Source organism: Triturus cristatus, chromosome 8 (genome assembly GCF_964204655.1).
Source record: "Triturus cristatus chromosome 8, aTriCri1.1, whole genome shotgun sequence".
Classification (NCBI taxonomy): domain Eukaryota; kingdom Metazoa; phylum Chordata; class Amphibia; order Caudata; family Salamandridae; genus Triturus; species Triturus cristatus.
This window is the reverse complement of record NC_140591.1, coordinates 188,724,458-188,742,710: the sequence shown is the minus strand read 5'-3', so window position 1 is coordinate 188,742,710 and position 18,253 is coordinate 188,724,458. Positions and strand designations below refer to the sequence as shown.

General features: G+C 49.0%; 1 protein-coding gene across 1 annotated transcript in view; it reads left to right on the top strand.

Moving 5' to 3' along the window:
- Positions 1 to 18,253, top strand: part of MORC3 (MORC family CW-type zinc finger 3) — a 684,179-nt gene that overhangs the window by 555,932 nt on the left and 109,994 nt on the right. Inside the window, exon 16 of the mRNA XM_085621291.1 lies at positions 14,176 to 14,333. Coding sequence (XP_085477417.1) covers positions 14,176 to 14,333 — 158 coding nt within the window. The remainder of the gene's footprint in view (positions 1 to 14,175; positions 14,334 to 18,253) is intronic.

Here is an 18,253-nt window from a genome sequence, read left to right as displayed (position 1 = left end):
ATGCCAGAAGTAGGTCTTGGTTGTTACTCCCACTACTTCTTGGTTCCAAAGAAGAACAAAGGCCTGCGTCCTATCTTGGACCTTCGGAATGTCAATCACTTCCTCCGGATGGAGAAGTTCAACATGCTCACACTTGCTCAGGTCTTGTCTGCCCTCGACCCGCAAGACTGGTTGGTAGCGTTCGATCTGCAGGACGCTTATTTTCATATCCCTGCCGGCCCACCGGCGTTACCTGCGATTCATGGTTGGGCAGGAGCATTTTCAGTTTACCGTGCTCCCCTTTGGTCGTACAAGCGCCCCTCAGGTGTTCACCAAAGTGATGGCGGTGGTCGCAACTCATCTGCGCAGATCAGGGGTATCAGTCTTCCCCTATCTCGACGACTGGCTGTTGAAGGCGGGCTCTCCCCAAACAGTCGTCTCCCACCTCCAGACTACGGCCGACCTCCTGCATTTGCTGGGGTTCTGCATCAACGTGCCAAAGTCGCACCTGATTCCCTCTCAGAAGCTCCTCTTCATTGGAGCGGTTCTGGACACGGCGCAGTTTCGGGTCTATCCTCCCGAACAACGAGTCCGGGACATTTGGGATATGATACCGATCTTTCAGCCCTTCTCCCGGGGTTCGGTCAGGACGACCTTGAGGCTGCTGGGCCTCATGCATACTGCTCACCAACCATGCCAAATGGCATATGCGGGCTCTGCAGTGGGACCTGAAGTTCCAGTGGGCGCACCATCAGGGGAATCTGTCAGACTATCTCCAGATCTCGGAGGGCACTGCACGACAATTGCAGTGGTGGCTCACGGATCAGCATTGGGTCAGCGGCAGATCCCTCTCCCTTCCCCAACGGGAGCACACAGTGGTGACGGATGCGTCCGTCCTGGGATGGGGAGGCCACATGGGAGAGGCGGAGATCAGAGGCCTCTGGTCTCCGGTGGAGTTCCTGCTCCATATCAACCTTCTGGAGTTTCGGGCGATCCTTCTTGCACTGAAGGCATTCCTTCCCTCTGTGAAGGGGAAGGTAATGGTGCAGGTGTTCACAGACAACACCACCGCCATGTGGTACTGCAACAAACAGGGCGGGGTGGGGTCGTGGACCCTGTGTCAAGAGGCTCTACGTCTCTGGACATGGCTGAAACGTCAAGGCATTTCCTTGAGGGTTCAACACCTGGCGGGTTCTTTGAATGCCACGGCGGACGAACTCAGCCGCAGATGCATGATGGATCACGAATGGCGTTTTCACTCGGAAGTGGCGCAAGGTCTCTTTCAACAGTGGGGAGAGCCTTGGTTAGATCTATTCGCCACCGAAGAAGGAATTTCCAAGGCGGCACACTCTCGGCGACGCTTTTCGTCGCGAGTGGAGTTGCGGTCTGTTGTACGCTTTTCCGCCTATACCACTTCTACCCAGAGTGCTGAAGAAGATCAGGCGTGACCGGGCCCAAGTCATTCTTGTGGCCCCTGTAAGAAACTGGCTCTATATATACTACACCAAAATGAGGTATAGTGTGTATAGAGTCCAGTTGTCCCCAGAGGTAGGCATAGGTTAAAGTTAGATAGAACCTTACTCTCTATCTAACTTGGTCGAGCAGTAAGGCTGTATCAGAGGATAGTGCTAAGCATTTGATGTACCCACTCAGTCAGCAAATGAATTCACACACTCAAGAACTGAAATCTAGGCCAATTGTGTTTGTATACAAATATACTGTTGTTTATTTTTAGAACCAAATAAGCCTGGTACAGGTAAGCATTAAATACTTTTCAGTAATAGGTTACTGGATATAGAACAGTGTGAAAATGCAATAGAAATTGTACTTTGTTTGATTTACAGGGGAGCAGTAGTATGCAACACTTAGCAAATACAGTACATTGAAATGAATAGGCTTTTTCAGTAAATTGCAGGTAAGTTACTTTTTACGTTACTTTTCTAACTCAGTGCTGGATACCTAGATTCCGCACTGGGACATTTCCTAGAAACGGGTAACTAATTATGTTTTGGTTATTTGCATCAATTTTAAAGAATATTTTCAGTTTTCTAAACTCCACACTTAGGAAACTTTTTGGAGCAGTACATTGAAATGAATGGGCTTCTACAATAAATTGCAGGTAAGTTACTTTTTACGTTACTTTTCTAACTAAGTGCTGGATACCTAGATTCAGCACTGGGACATTTCCATGAAACAGGTAAGAAATTACATTTTTGTTAGATGTACGATTTTTAAAGAATATTCTTGTGTATTTCAAAAGTTGACACAAACTTTTTCACAGAGAACCACCAGTGTTATCCTATGGAAGGAAATGCAATTCACAGGTAAGTTACTTTTACGTTACTTTTCCTACTCAGTGCTGGATACCTAGATTCAGCACTGGGACATTTCCTGAAAGCAGTTGAGAAAATGCGTTTTGGTTATTTGTGCGATTTTTAAAGAATATTCTTAGTTTTCAAAAGTAAACACTTGGAAACTTTTTGGGAGGAAAAGTGTCAATGTTATCCTATGAGGAAAAACAGGTTATCGGTTTTGAGGTAAGTACTCTGTCTTTGGAGTTGGGGTTCTGGGTTTAGACTTAGGGGTTTCCCAGGGTCAGTGATGCACTGTTGTACCCTCAGCAGCACTAGGGCGGCCAGGTGCAGAGTGTTGAGGCCCAATGTTATCCTATGGAGGATAGGGGGACTCTGGTTGGTGGCTGCTGGCAAGCAGGCCACACGGGGTTGTGGGAGCAAAGCTTCTAGGGTTTAGCTCAGGGCAAGTTGGGAACCAAAGCAGCACCAAAGGTGCACCCTCAGCGGCACTAGGGCGGATGGGTGCTGTTTTGAGGTCGAGTGCCCTGTTGATTTCAATGTATATTCTCCCGGAAAAAGAAACACTGCAGGCTCGGGGACAAGGATCTTCCAGGAACGACCACCACTTCGAGGGGTTAGTTGGGATGTTGAGGGTTGGTTAGGCACCGTTGGTTTGGGCAGGCTCCGTTGGTTTGGGCACACAAGGCCGTGGGGCGTCGGGTGCAGGGGTGTCTTGGGATGTCGGATTTTCTCACCCGCTCTGGTCGTGGTAGGGGGGGTCCTCTGGATTGCGGCTGCAGGTGTCATCAGGAGGCTTGAGGCAGGTCAGGGGTCGCCGGATCTCGGGTCAGGATCGCCGGGGGGACCTCCTCGGGGTGTTTTTCTACTCGAGCCGGGTTCGGCGGGTGCAGAGTGGGATGGATTTGTGGGTCCTGGCTGACACCAGAAGCTTCAATTTAAACACGTCCGGTGTTCACGGGAGAAACAGTCTGGAAAGTGAAGGCAGGCAGGTCTTCCGGGGTTTGTGAGGTTGCTGGCTGCTGGACACGCCGGGATTTCGCAGGAGCAGGTTCGAGAGGAGACAGCCCTTAGAGGTCTTTCCTGATCACAGTGCCCTGGGTACCTGTAGTACCATTTACCAGGTGCAGACCTTGGCCAGAGATGCCAATTGGGTTAGTTTTGGGGAAAGAACACAGGCCCTGGGAACCTGATTGGCAGGGACCCGGGGCACACCAAGAAAGAGTGCATCAGTAGTCTGGCAAAAGGTGGGGGGTTACTGCAACAGAAACCCACTTTCCTACAGCCCCGGACTGGGCTCGAAGAGTTTGGTATCCCGAGCTACTCAGTATGAGCATGGATCCCCGATCCGAAGAGGCAGTCGGGAGGATCTTCTGTCGCAGCAGTAGTGGGCGGTCCTCCACCCGAACCTGTCCAGCCTCCACCTACATGCGTGGAGATTGAGCAGCGATAGTTGATTCTGTTTGACTTACCTCCTGAAGTCTGTGATGTCATTCTGGCAGCCAGGCGTCCCTCCTCTAAATCGGTATACGCCTGCAGGTGGAACAAATTTGTGGCATGGTGCACAGCAAAGGCTGTGGATCCCCTTTCTGTCCCTCTTTCACAGGTCCTTCTGTTCCTTCTTTTTTGGACCGGCAGGGCTCTGCTCTGGGCACTATCAAGGGCTACCTTTCTGCAATCTTGGCCTTTCTCAGGCTTCCTGATCAGCCCTCTCTCTTCAAGTCCCCTGTTAATAGATTTCTCAAAGGCATTACTCAACTTTTCCCTCCTATTCCGTTTGTGATGCCGCTGTGGGACTTAAATCTGGTACTTACCTTTTTGATGTGCGCTCCTTTTGAGCCGCTTCCCAACTATCCTCTTCGTTTATTAACTTTGAAGACTGCTTTCCTGGTTGCCATCACCTCCGCTAGGTGCGTGAGTGAGCTCCAGGCTCTTTCCTGTAAGCCTCCTTTTCTGTCGGTTCATCCGGACAAGGTTGTGCTTCGTACACATCCTTCCTTCTTGCCAAAGGTTGTCACTGCCTTCCACATTGGGCAAACTATCACCTTGCCCACTTTCTTTCCGCCTCCACACCCTTCCAGAGAGGAAGAAAGGCTTCACCGTCTGGAACCAAAACGTGCGCTTTCATTTTATTTGAATCGCACGCAACAGTTCCGGGTGGATGATCAGCTCTTTGTCAATCAATCAATCGATCAATCAGAGTACTTGTAAAGCGCGCTACGTAGCCGTGAGGGTCTCAAGGCGCTGATGGGAGGGGGGTGCCGCTACTGCTCGAAGAGCCAGGTCTTGAGGGGTCTTCTGAAGGCGAGTAGGTCTTGGGTCTGCCATAGGTGGGCAGGGAGGGTGTTCCAGGTCTTGGCGGCGAGGTAGGAGAAGGATCTGCCGCCGCCGGTCGTTCGTTGGATGCGGGGGACAGCGGCGAGGGCGAGGCTGGCGGAGCGGAGCTGGCGGGTGGGGGTGTAGAAGCTGAGTCTGCTGTTAAGGTAGTCTGGTCCGGCGTTGTGGAGTGCTTTGTGTGCGTGGGTGAGGAGCTTGAAGGTGATCCTCTTGTTGACGGGGAGCCAGTGTAGGTCTCTCAGGTGGGGGGTGATGTGGCTGCGGCGGGGGACGTTGATCAGTCGGGCGGAGGCGTTTTGGATGCGTTGTAGTCGTCGTAGGTGTTTAGCTGGGATTCCTGCGTACAGTGCGTTGCCGTAGTCCAGTCTGCTGCTGACGAGGGCCTGTGTCACCGTTCTTCTTGTTTCGGTGGGGATCCACTTGTAGATCCTGCGTAGCATGCGGAGGGTGTTGTAGCAGGAGGAGGAGACGGCGTTGACCTGCTTAGACATGGAGAGGGAGGAGTCGATGATGAATCCTAGGTTGCGTGCATGGTCGGTGGGTGTCGGTGCTGTTCAGTGTGGTCGGCCACCAGGAGTCGTCCCGGGCTGAGGGGGTGGGTCCGCGGATGAGGACCTCCGTCTTGTCCGAGTTCAGCTTCAGACGGCTGCTCCTCATCCAGTCGACGACGGTCTTCATTCCCTCGTGGAGGTTGGTTTTGGCGGTGTGTGGGTCCTTGGTGAGGGAGAGGATGAGCTGGGTGTCGTCGGCGTAGGAGATGATGTTGAGGTCGTGATGGCGGGCCACTTGTGCGAGGGGGCCATGTAGACGTTGAACAGAGTCAGGCTGAGGGATGAGCCCTGGGGGACGTCGCAGATGATGTCGGTGGCTTCGGATAGGAAGGGTGGGAGGCGGACGCTCTGGGTTCTGTCGGAGAAGAAGGACGTGGTCCAGTCGAGGGACTTCTCTTGGATTCCGGCTTCTTGGAGGCGTGTCTTTAGGGTGCGATGGCAGACCGTGTCGAAGGCGGCTGACAGGTCCAGGAGGATGAGGGCTGTTGTTTCGCCGTTGTCTAGTTGGCGCCTAATGTCGTCTGTGGCGGCGATGGGGGCTGTCTCGGTGCTGTGGTTTCATCTGAATCCGGACTGGGGCGGGTCCAAGATGTTGTTGTCTTCGAGGTGGCGGGCCAATTGTATGTTGACGATTTTCTCGATGACCTTCGCCGGGAACGGGAACAGGGAGATGGACCGGAAGTTCTTGAGGTCCTTGGGGTTTGCCTTGGGCTTCTTGAGGAGGGCGTTGATTTCGGCGTGCTTCCAGCATTCCGGGAATGACGCTGTTTCGAAGGAGTTGTTGATGACCATCCGTAGTTGTGGTGCGATGGCTGCGTCTGCTTTGTTGAATACGTGGTGTGGGCACGGGTCTGACGGGGATCCTGAGTGGATGGAGTTCATGACATTGCGTGTCTTGTCGTCGTTGACGTTGGACCAGGAGGTCAGGTGTTGGTGCTGGTGGTGTTCGCAGGGGAAGTGGAGTCTGGTGTAGTCGGGGCGGTCGTGGTGTTGAAGCTGTCGTGGATGTCAGCGATCTTGCGGTGGAAGAAGGTGGCTAGTGAGTCGCACAGTTCTTGTGAGGGCGGGATGTCGTTGGCGCTGGGGTTGGAGAGTTCCTTTACGATGCTGAAGAGTTCTTTGCTGTCGTGTGTGTTGTTATCCAGGCGGTCTTTGAACGGGGATCTCTTGGCTAATCTGATGAGGTGGTGATGTCTGCGGGTGGCGTCCTTGTGGGCTGCGTGGTTGTCCGGTGTGCGTTCGTGGAGCCATTTCTTCTCCAGTTTCCGGCATGTGCGTTTGGAGGTCTGGAGCTCGTTGGTGAACCAGGTGGCTCTCTTGCTGGCGTGGTTGTTGGAGGGTTTCTTGAGCGGGGCAAGGGTGTTGACGCAGTCGTCGATCCACTGTTTGAGGTTGCAGGCTGCGGCGTCTGGGTTGGTGGGGTCGGTGGGTGGGTTCTGGGCGAGGGTGGTGATCAGCCGGTCTTCGGTGACTTTGCTCCAGCAGCGGCGAGGCAGCTGTTGGGTGTGGTGGTGCGGTGGTGCGGTGGTTGGTTTCTTGAAGTTGAATGGATGCAGCGGTGGTGTGGTCGAAGGCGACATGGGTGCTTGTGGCGAAGACGGGGTCCAGCGTGTGGCCGGCGGCGTGTGTGGGTGCGGTGACGAGTTGTCTGAGGCCGAGGTTGTCGATCAGGGTGGTGGAGTTGGCGTTGTTGTTGTTCTCGAGGTGGAAGTTCAGGTCCCCGAGGAGGATGTAGTCCGTGGAGGCGAGGTCGTGGGTGCTGGCGAGGTAGTCGATGGAGTCGCTGAACTGAGCCCGGGATCCGGGGGGGTCTGTAGTCGAGTGTTCCTCTGAGGGTGGTGTTGGGATCGGTGTGGATCCGGAAGTGCAGATGTTCGGCGGTGTTGAGGGTGTCGTCTGCGTGGGTGGCGACCTTGAGGGTGGGCTTGTGGACGATGGCTATTCCTCCTCCGATTCCGTTGGCGCGATCCCTGCGGGTGATCTTGTAGCCGCCCGGGATGGCTATGGCGATGTCGGGCGCCGAGGAGTCATTCCACCAGGTCTCGGTCAGGAAGGCCACGTCTGGGGCGGAGGTGTCGAGCAGATCCCAGAGCTCGACGGCGTGTTTTCGTGCGGAGCGGGTGTTGAGGAGTATGCAGCGTAGGTGGTTGGGTCCTGTCCTTGGAGGTTTGGTGGCTCTGTTGCAGGTGAAGCTGCAGGTGCGGCAGGAGAAGGGTCCGCTTCAGGGCGGCCTGGAAGCAGGTGTGGTTTCGGCCGGCGTTGAGTGCGTGGAGGGTGCAGGCGTCGTAGCGGAGTCTGGTGTCGTGGCGTTCGCGGGGTGCAGGGGTTCTGGCGCTGGGCGCGGTCCAGGCGCGGATGGGCGCAGACGGGCTTGCCTCAGGCGCGCCAGCGGCGCGGCCGCCCAGCATCCGGCATATATGGGGAGGTGGGAGGGAGGAGCAGCTGGGAGGGGGGAGGCAGGAGCAACGAGTGGACAGGGGGCGGGGCCGCAGGGGGCACAGCGGCGGGGAAGCAGTGGAACAGAAAGCAAAATGGGGAACAAGAGGGGAAAAAGAGTGGTACAGAAGGCAAAAGGGGCACACAAGGGGGGGAAAAAAACGAGTGGCACAGAGCACAAAAACGGGGCACACAGGCACAAAAGGGGGGGAACAAAAACGAGTGGCACAGAGCACAAAAACGGGGCACAAAAGGGGGGGGAACAAAAACGAGTGGAACAGAGCACAAAAATGGGGCACAGAGAGGGGGAGCAGTGGCACAGAAGCCAAAGGACACTTACCAGCGAGGCAGCAGGGGCACACAGTCGGAGCTGCATGGAGGGGGAGCGACCTACCAGGAGGGTCAGGGGTCGCTCACCTCACCGTGCAGTATCCGGCATATATGGAGAAATGGGAGGGAGGAGCAGCTGGGAGGTGGCTGTTGGCTACATAGGCGCCAAGAAAGGCCGGGCTGTACACAAGAGTACCATCTCCCGCTGGGTCGTCTTGTGTATCAAAGCCTGTTATTCTCTCGCTAAAAAGGAACCTCTGGTGGGATTGCGCGCCCATTCTACCAGGGCGACAGCAGCTACTACTGCATTGGGACGTGGTGTCCCCCCTGCAACACATCTGTCAGGCAGTCACGTGGGCCTCGTTGCACACCTTTACTAAACATTATTGCCTTGACAGTCAAGTCCGGAGAGACGGCTTCTTTGGCCGTTGTGTTCTCCGTGACTTTCTGGTGTGATCTTGGTTCGCAGACCCACCACCGGGGTTGGTATTGCTGGGGTATCTATTCTAAGGTAAAGAATCTATCACTAACGTGTCTGTTTCAGATGCACAAGTTACTTACTTGTGTAACGATATATCTGTAAGAGACATTAGTTAGTGCTAGATTCCTTACCGCCCCACCCATCCTCCCTGTTCTGCGAACTGATTTCTAGGGTTAAGGTCATCCCTTTCAGGGCCCTAGTTTCAATGCGCCAGTGGTCAGGGTATTGCATGGCTCTGCGTTCCTGGCGTGAAAGTCGTGTACAGAACTGACGTTGGCGCGCGTGGTCTAAGTAGTTCGAGCGACGTCATCTCGGCCACTACGACACCAGCGACATACGCGGAGCCGTACGACAACGCCTACCGACGCGCAGGGGTACTGCTGATGAAAAACTTTCCGGATCCAGTCTGACGCCTGAGGATATTCTAAGGTAAGGAATCTATCACTAACTAATGTCTCTTACAGATCTATCGTTACACAAGTAAGTAACTTGTGCAGTAGGTACTGGCTTCACAAGGTGATAGCCCTACGAGGGAAGCTCAACGAGCTAACAAAGTACAGTGGAGTTAACACTTTTGCATCTGCAAATAGCTTCCTAAGAGCAGGGCAACAAGGATGTAAATGCATCACGCTAAGCAATTAATACGTAAGCTGGAGCAGAAATGCATAGGCAATATATTACTCTTTAAAGGGCCATTTCCGAAGATAAGCAACTAAAAGATTTTCTAATGGATACTTGAAACTGCAGATTCCTTACCTTTTGAATATCATCAGTCTGTCCCCGAAACTCAAAAGCAGTCATACTGCTCTCCAGTAGGTGCTGTCGAGAAGCTCGGTACCAACGTTGTCCTGCTCCAAAAGTGATGAGCAGGGCTTCATATAAGCTCCACCTAGGAGCACTGACATCAGTTTCTTTCTAAGCCCTTATATTTGGCAAAGTGGCTTATATACTCTCTATACTTGTATGTTTTTAGATGGGGAAAGGATTCCATTCCACAGAATGGGGAGGAAGTATCTGCGGTTACAGTATCCACCAGAAAGAGCTTCACTGAAGGTTATAACTTATTCCGCTGATGAATACATCTAACCGCAGAGTACTCGCCTTGTGAATAAGTGGAAAAGCAGCACCTTCCCCAGGTTTTGTGTCAGTGGAATGGCTCAGTCCAACAGTCTAAATGCCCATCCTGACTGTCAAGGCAATAGTGCTTCGTAAACGCACCACACTGATGCCCATATTGCAGCCTGATGGATATCCAGGACTGGGGGCCAGTATATTTTGACACTGTATCAGATGTAGCAATGTAAATAAATCAGGCAAGGGTCGGAAAGCCATAATTATTATCCCTTGCAATCACTGTATTTTTATGAAATAACTTTTGACTAAAAATCAACAAAAATTATTATGTTTAAGTCTTTGTAGGTGCTGTCAAACAAGGTGTAAGAATCAAATTTGAGTGTGGCAAATATCCAGCTCTGTGCGTATCACCTCAAATAAAACGTGTTTTCTCACTGGATCCTGGATTTTTTTAACCTGTTCAAGAATTGAATATGATGGAGGACCCAAAAAAGACTGATTATTTTAGTGTTCGGAAACTCCTCCCACATTACAGACTTTTGCAGATCTCAGAAAAATCAGATCATTTAAGGATTTGCATGGCTCCAAGTGGCTGCTTATGAATGAATGAATGAAATTAAATTTATAAAAGCGCGAACTTAGCCCAAGGGCATCAAGGCGCTAGATGCAAAACCATCAGAGGACGGGAGAAAGGGAACATGCTCATACTGAAGGACTACAAAAGAGCCAGGTCTTTAAAGCCTTACAGAAAAAAGGTCGCAAGGCCTCACTAGAGATGTTCAAAGGCAGGGAATTCCACAATTTGGGCGCCCTGGTGGAAGAAGCTCTGCCGCCCCATTTCGCCTTCTTGAACCTAGGCACAACAAGAAGGTTTTTGTCCGCGGACCGAAGAGACCTGGAGGGGGCATAATGACAGACGATCGACTTAATACCCTCGGGACCAGAATCATAAAAGGCTTCATGAGTCAAACAAAGGATCTTAAAAATGATCCTATCATTCATCGGGAGCCAGTGCAGAAGCTTAATCGAGGCTGTAGCTGAATGAAATCTAGAAAGATTCAAGACCAATCTGGCCACTGCGCTCTGCACCATCTGCAACCGATGGATGAGACCTTTATTAATGCCCAAATAAAGGGCATTACAATAATCCAGTGTTGAGGTTACCAAGGCCACTACGACCTGCTTACGTGATTCAAAGGACAGATAATGGGAAATCTTTCTAAGAATCCTAATGATACCAAAGCAGGTGGAAACAGTCCTGTTTACCTGCAGCCTCAGAGAGAGAACATTGTCCATGATCACCCCTAAGTTTTTCCCATGAGAAACTGGACAAGGACAGACCCCCAGCGCGGTCGGCCACCAATCACTGGACCAGATTTCCTGATCATTCCCGAAGATCAAGACCTCTATCTTTTCTCCATTCAGCTTCAGAACATTTTCCACCATCCAGAGGAAAACTGCCTTCATGCAGCTCCTAAAATTGAGGCCGCGTCTTTTAACGGTATGCTTATGGAACAACTCTTATCATATAGTGTGCTTGTTCAGGTAATTAAAAAATTATGGAAATGCAGGAGTGAGGAGCTTCCTGCTAACACTCTTCTTCAAGATATTTTAACACGTGGCAGGAGTCGGAAAGCCACACTTATGTTAAACTGTGAAATTACTGATCAAACTAAGACTTGTTTAGCAACACTATGAGGCAGATGAGAGACTGTGTTTCAGGGACAGTTCACAGATGGAGAATGGATACAAATTTGAGAGCATCTGGCTGAAATATCCAGAAATGCACAATTAAAATTGACACAGTACACGATCATCTGACAATACACAGATTGAACAAGATCTGCCCAGAATCCAGAGTCACATGTCCCAGATTTAGTGTGTTGAATACTAATCTGTTACACATGTTTTGGTATTGTACAGAATTGTCTTCTCTGTAGAAGGAGGTCATGGATATCTTGTCTAAAATCACAGGGTGAATGGAGCTGATGCAACTAAAAAGATGTATCCTGGGACTTCGTACCAGGCCCAAAAAAGCAAAATTGTAATCTAGATGTGGGCCTAATACTAGAGTTGCAACAGGTAGCCATGGGTTGAAAGGCCCCAGCTCCATCCCACTTTGTGGATTGTTTGGTGGAAATTATTAAATGGGCTGCAGCAGAGGGGCTTGTGTGAGAAGCTGGCCTGGTATATTTTGTCCACTAATGTAAGTGGGCGCCTTGCACCAGTCCAGACAACCCTTATGGTGATTTAAGAGGTCTTAGACAACCTTGGAAAGCTCTCTTATTGGTAACTGTGGAGAGCAGCCTTCAGGCTTAGTCTTGAAGGAGTGTATACCAGCTTCTTTTACCAGAATGCAGTCTTATAGTATAGATTAAGTGAAAAAGAACCACACTAAGTATTTATAAAAATTACATTCCAATATCTCCTGCAAGGAGATTAACACAGTGCACACAATACTTTAGCAAAGAAACTCCGTAAATAGCACACATACACAGTGGCCCCAGGAGGAGACCCAACAATATACTAAGAAAGTGGTATAAGAACCACGGCTTGAGTCAAGACAGTGTCGAGAGGACGTAGAAGTACTGGGACCGCAAGGAACTACCCAAGGTGAGTAGAGTAGATATGGGCCCAACGGGAAGCGGGTGCAGTGTGGAAACACTACTGCGTGCTCCGTACAACTCTGTGTGCAAGTCACGGTTGGATTTTTAAAGATTAAGGACCCTTCCCAGTGGACCCTGAAGAAACCCCTTGGAAGACAGAAGGTTGGAGAGCCACCCCACCAATGGATACCCTAGTACCCACATTACCTACACCAGGGAAGCCGGGCGCATACGTGTGAAGATGTGTCGGAAACCCCCGTCAAAACCAATGAAGGACTTCAGGAAAGTGCTGCTGCTGGAAGAGGAGTAAGTGTCTGTGGGAATCCAAACATGGATTCTTGAAGAGGAGTACCTGAAAGCATAGGGGACAGGGTCTATGCCACTAAGGAGTGATCAGGAGACTTGGAAGCCCAAGCTTTGCAACTGCAAGTTGGATGCGGTGCACAGGGGTTCGGTTAATGCAACCCCCACAAGGGATACTGGTCTCAAACTTGGTTAGAGGGCATGGCAGGCCTCGGGACCTGTGGAAAACCACCACCTGTGTTGCAGAGCCCACGGAGTCCGGAGGAGCTCAGGGTCTGCAGACCGGTCAACTTGGTTGTGATGCCTGCAATTGCAGGGGAGTGACTCCTTTTCTCCAAGGGAGTTTACTTCAGGTGTCTTTAATGCTTCACAGGCTTTGGAAGGTTCCTGTATGATGCACAGGCACAGATGATGCAGAAGACTGGAAGGGAGACAAAGTCAGGCCCAAACGAAGTCCAGAGTGCCCAGACGGTAGAAGTGCAGTGGTGTCTGATCTGAATCTTATCCCACGACGAATCTAGGGACCTACACCCAGGTAAGCCCTTAAGTGCCCTAGGGAAAGGGTTGTGAAGATTCAGAGAACCCTCCCAGGGGATGGTCCGGAGAGGGGGGAGGTACTCCCATGTCCTTTGTCCAGTTTCGTTGCAGCTGTTTTCAAGATGGTCATCGCCTAATTACCCGGTGTCCCTCTGTATAGTATATGGCTGCTTCACTGACAACCCGGGATAATGAACTCCGCAGGCTGCAGGGGTGTCCTGCTCATGCAGGGGCACCCTCTCGCTTAGAACCAAGCATCCTGCCTTCAGGATTGCAAAGGCCTGCCATAGGGGTGACTTATAGGTTTTAAGTGCAGTGACCCTTAGATATAGTAAGCATTACCTGTATCTTAAGTAAGTGGTGCAAGCACCAACTTACACAGGCTGCAATGGCAAGCCTGTAGATCCATTTTGCATGGTTTCCCATGGGTGGCATAATGCATGCTTCAGCCCATGGGAGACCTATTTCCTGGGTACCTTAGTACCATATACTAGGGACTGTTAAGGTTACCCCAGTATCCAATCTGGTGTGTACCGAAGTACTCAACACAACAATGTAGGGAGAAAGCAGATAGACTGGGGTCCTGATTAGCAGGATCTCAGTCAGACTAATCAAAATACAGCTTAGCACCAGGCACAAAGTAGGGGTAACCATAGAATTAGATCCTACTTTCCTACAGCTTGCGAACAGCTATGGGACGCAGGGCCAGAAAACAGTTGGAGGTGAATATATGGGATGCAATTATGGTGAAGGTACAGAATAAAAATAATGAGATGCCTCAGGAGGTCGCATGAGGTGCATAGCGATAATTGTTATTTGATCTCACGCACCAGGTGGTGCAGCATGCTGCGCAATTGGGGGGGGAGGGTGCTGGTATCAGCTGATGGAAGACACAGGCTCTCACTGGAGGTTTTATCTTGTGTCCTTTGGACACATAAGTTAGTTTTACATGCACTGACTAAAGGGTTTTTTAGATATTATTGTTAATAGGATACTGTTAATATATCGGCAGTGACCATATTGAAGAATACTAGTGAACATGACCATTGTTGTTATCCTGTAACTGGATAAAAATATTTTTTAAATACAATCCCACCCAGACACAGATTGGAAAAGAGCCAAGCTAATGGAAAAACACAACAGACTAGTAATGACAATAAGTGGTAGCTATTAGTTCACACAGGCGCATTGTTCTCTGCTTACTAATTTTAGTTATTTTATCTTTTCAGGTTCTGTTATTGGAATTTGAAAAAGCTCAGATGTCTCAAAATATTGAACTACTCAAAACAGAAGCCGAACAGTTGAAATGTGTCCTAAAAGACATGTCTGAAGAAAGTGAACAAGCAAGAAGCCGTCATGAAGATGGTGCAAACCAATCATCTGAAAGGTATGCTTTTCCTCCCTTAACATGTACTGCAGTTGAATGTTATTTTACATGTTTGTAATGTTACAATAAGGGATGTCCTTATCTGCATAGTGGGGCACATGAACATAACATGCACTTTTTGAACTTCATCTCAACCCCTTTGTTTCACTTGATTCAATAGGATGTGGCTACACAAGCTGCAGGTTGTATGCTCCCATTGAATTTCAATAATTTAGGTCCCATGAAAGCCCCTCTCTGAAACACACCTGCACATATTGTCTTGGCTCTCCCTAGATATTGTCTTGCCTACCTTCAATTATTTTGATTCACCTTTCTACAGAAAACTTTTAAATTTACTTTGAGTACCCTCTTTTTTGGATTTGGACAGAATGCTTATGGTTATACAGCCATGGAGCCATGGAGCAAAAAAGCCTTTAAAACCAAGGCAAGTCTCCCTTTATCAACACAGTCCCACTATAATCAGTAAAGTTGTTCTTCCTAAACATGTAAACTGATCTTCAAAGAAGGGTCTATCAGACTGTATTCTGGTTGATAGACATAACACTAGAGAAAACCTTCAGGTGAATCACTTGCCTAGCACTGAGCTTGGACACATAGCCCAAAGTGCAGCTTTTTCAAAGTTATTCTGACTGAACATCTGATTTTGATGCTCTGTCACGGGCTCATTGGTCCCATGGTCTGCAGTAATGTGCTATACATAGTGCTGCAGCGCACTAACCCAGTTTGGTGCCAAAGCAGAATCTACTGCAGACCTTGATGATGAGAGGAGGACAGCAGCAATTTGCCACAGCAGTAGATGTTCTTCCCCTTCTGCAATATTCATACGGTGACTTTCCACTCATTCCTCCTGGTGTAACCCAATCTGCTAAATAGGAGCAGTTCCAGTTAGTTGAACAACAGGCACCAAATGAGGAGAGAGATTAATTGTGAAGAATGCTTGCGCTCTGCGGTTAAAATAATTGCCTCCAAATGTGAAGTCCAAGAAGTCCTAACAATTCCATAGATTCACATGCTTGAATCATTCCCCGTAGTCAAAGTGGGAGTCCCGCTGTATCATAGAAAGTATTAGTCAATGATATTCATAGCAGTTAATGTAAAAAAAAAAAGATTTCGCTTCATTAGCTTATCATCATCATTTAATAAGAACCTCAGTTCAGCTAATCAGGCAACACCACCCTTTAGAACCCTCACCACAGAGGCTTCAATCGCTTTTCTAGCACAAGTGGGATATGAGAACACCAGAAGATCAGGGGAGACTTTATAGAAAGGAGGGTGGGTCGCATTTGCGTCTATTAAAGATACTAATACTGGAGAACTACAGTTCTCTCGTAGGGGATTCCAAAAGAACAGCGACACTCTTTTCACCCCGTCACCGATGTCCTCGACGGTGACCTCCTAGACTTCGATCGGGACCGTAAGCGTTTTCTGGGTGATAAACTCCTCTCAGACCTCCCACGTTCACTGGGGGTTGAGCTCTGTAGGAAGATGTACTTCCCCTTTGCTCAGAGGTCCCACTGGTTACCTGCTGTGTTCTGCTCTCTTCTCTTCACTGCAGGCGAATCTTCTCCCTGTCACGCAGGGTACGTCTGGAGAAGGTCTTGCAGATGTCACTGGAGCTAGGAAGATGAGAGAAAGGCAAACACAGAATACAGACTTCATGAAAATCTGTTATAGCTTTTTTTCTGCCACACCTAGGGCATTTGTAGAAAAGAGATGGCATTATGAAAAGAAAAAAGGCCTTTTTCCTCACAAAAAACACTTTGCTTCACAGAGGACAAAAGACGTTGAGTGAAGCAAAAAGCAATGATATTTGAAGAGTTAAATTGAAGAAAAAACCTAAAAAAGTTGAGTTCAATGCTCCAAGGGTCCTGTCAGAAGGAACCAGAAAAAAGAACTGAGGTAACTACCTCTGGCTGAGCATGATGGGATATTAGTGGTCTCTCTGCTCTTGAAGGCACCGTTTTCTTTTTCTATACTTATAATGGCAGCCTATGGGCTACAGGGTCAGGCACTTCTTCATATCTTTCTATTCATAGCAAAAGGCTTTGTGAAGGTTCTTTTCCTGTGCTTTTATAAAAAATATATTTTTTTAAGAGCATATATTCTCACAGTCCCTTACAAGATGAAGAACTCTGACCTCTGTGGCCTTTTCCTAGGCGGCATTATGACATTCTTAGGTGACTTTTTCAAGGCCTTCCAGAAGAAAGGCGAACTTAATAATTTAAGAACATTTTTGGATAAAGTGCTCCGGGGTCGCCGCACAAGGGCGTGACTATTCATCGCTTATGACTATCATGGAAATAACCCTACGAGAGAACTAGAATTACAGGTAAGGAACTATACCTTACAAGTAAGTTACTTATTTTCTTCTCCAGTATTTGATTTTCCTAGATTCACATGCCTAAATCAGAATAGTCTACAATTAATACTTGCAGTTAGTTAAATTATCAGAATATAGTGGATGGTGGAGCATACATTTATATATGGCTCACATTATTAAAATAGATGTAGCAACACTGCTTGTTTCATGGCCACTTCACTTTTGTCAGAGGAATCCAGGCAATAATGCTATGTGAAGGTGTGCCTGCTGGGCCATGTTGCTCACAACATATTTGCTGAATAGGCACCCTGGCAAAGAGAGCTGTGTTGGTAGACAGCTCTGGTAGAATGAGCCTTGACTTTTGCTTGTCAATGGTTGTCCAGCCTGTCTGTGACAGAATTGGATTGCTGCTACAATCCATTTTGCTATGGTTTGTTTGGAAACTGGGAATCCTTTTCGTAGGTTTCCATAAGCGACTAACAGTTGATCCGCCTTGCGGAATTGTCTAGTCCTGTGTACGTAGAACTTAACGTCCAAGGTATGCAAATATTTTTCTGCCTTAGTTTGTAAATTGCAAAGAATGATCTCAGTATTATGGGTTAATTCAAATGGAAATTCGAAGGGATCTTTGGTATAAACTTGGGACTGGTCCTCCGCACTACACTGTTTTGTTTGAATTGCAGAAACGGCTCTTTAAATATGAATGCTGGAATGTCAATGACCCTTCTTGCTGACACAAGTGCTACCAGCAGCTCTGTTTTCTATGTTGAGTATTTTAAGTCTGTCTCTTGAACGGGCTCAAATGGGGCCTTCATCAATTGCCCTGACACTGTATTAAGGTGCCAAGTAGGACTTTTCGTTATAGGAGGAAACACTAAAGAGGCCCTTGATAAATTGCATGAACAGTCTGCTAGACCATAGCAAAGGTAATTTGTCCGATCTTCTAAATCGTGAGATTTCTGCCTGGTGTACTTTGAGGGGTGGGCCAATCCAGACTTTGTCAAGTGGAGTAGATACGGGAGGAGTTGTTCCGCAGGTGTTGAGATAGGATGAACATTAGCTTCATGTGAGAAAGTGCCCTCTTTCTGAATTGTTGTCCTCACCTTTTGCTGAACTGCTGATGTGCTTTGACTGAGTGTGCCCTGGGTTCCTGCCAATCAGGTATCCAGGACCTATGTTCTTTTCCTAAAAATGCATTGAAAACAAAACCCAGTTGGCATCTCTGGCCACAGGTCAGCCCATTGTAAGTGGTACCACAGGTACCCAGGACACTGTGACCAGGTAAGACCTCTAAGGGCTGCAGCACTTATTGTGCCACCCTTAGAGGCCCTGTACCTTTACACTCTCACACTGTCTTGGTGCAGAACAAAGTGAAGTCGACATGGCACACATCCCTGTGTGCCATGCCTACAGCCCACTGCCCTGGCATAGATTAGTCACCCCTCTAGCTGGGTGCCCTATACCAGTGGTGAGGATACAGGTGCATGAGCCCTGTAGCCCTAGTGTCTAGGTCCATGCTTAGACATTGTAAGTGCAGTGCTGCCATTAAGAGTATATGGTGCTGGGAGATTGTCATTATGAACTCCACAGCACCATAATG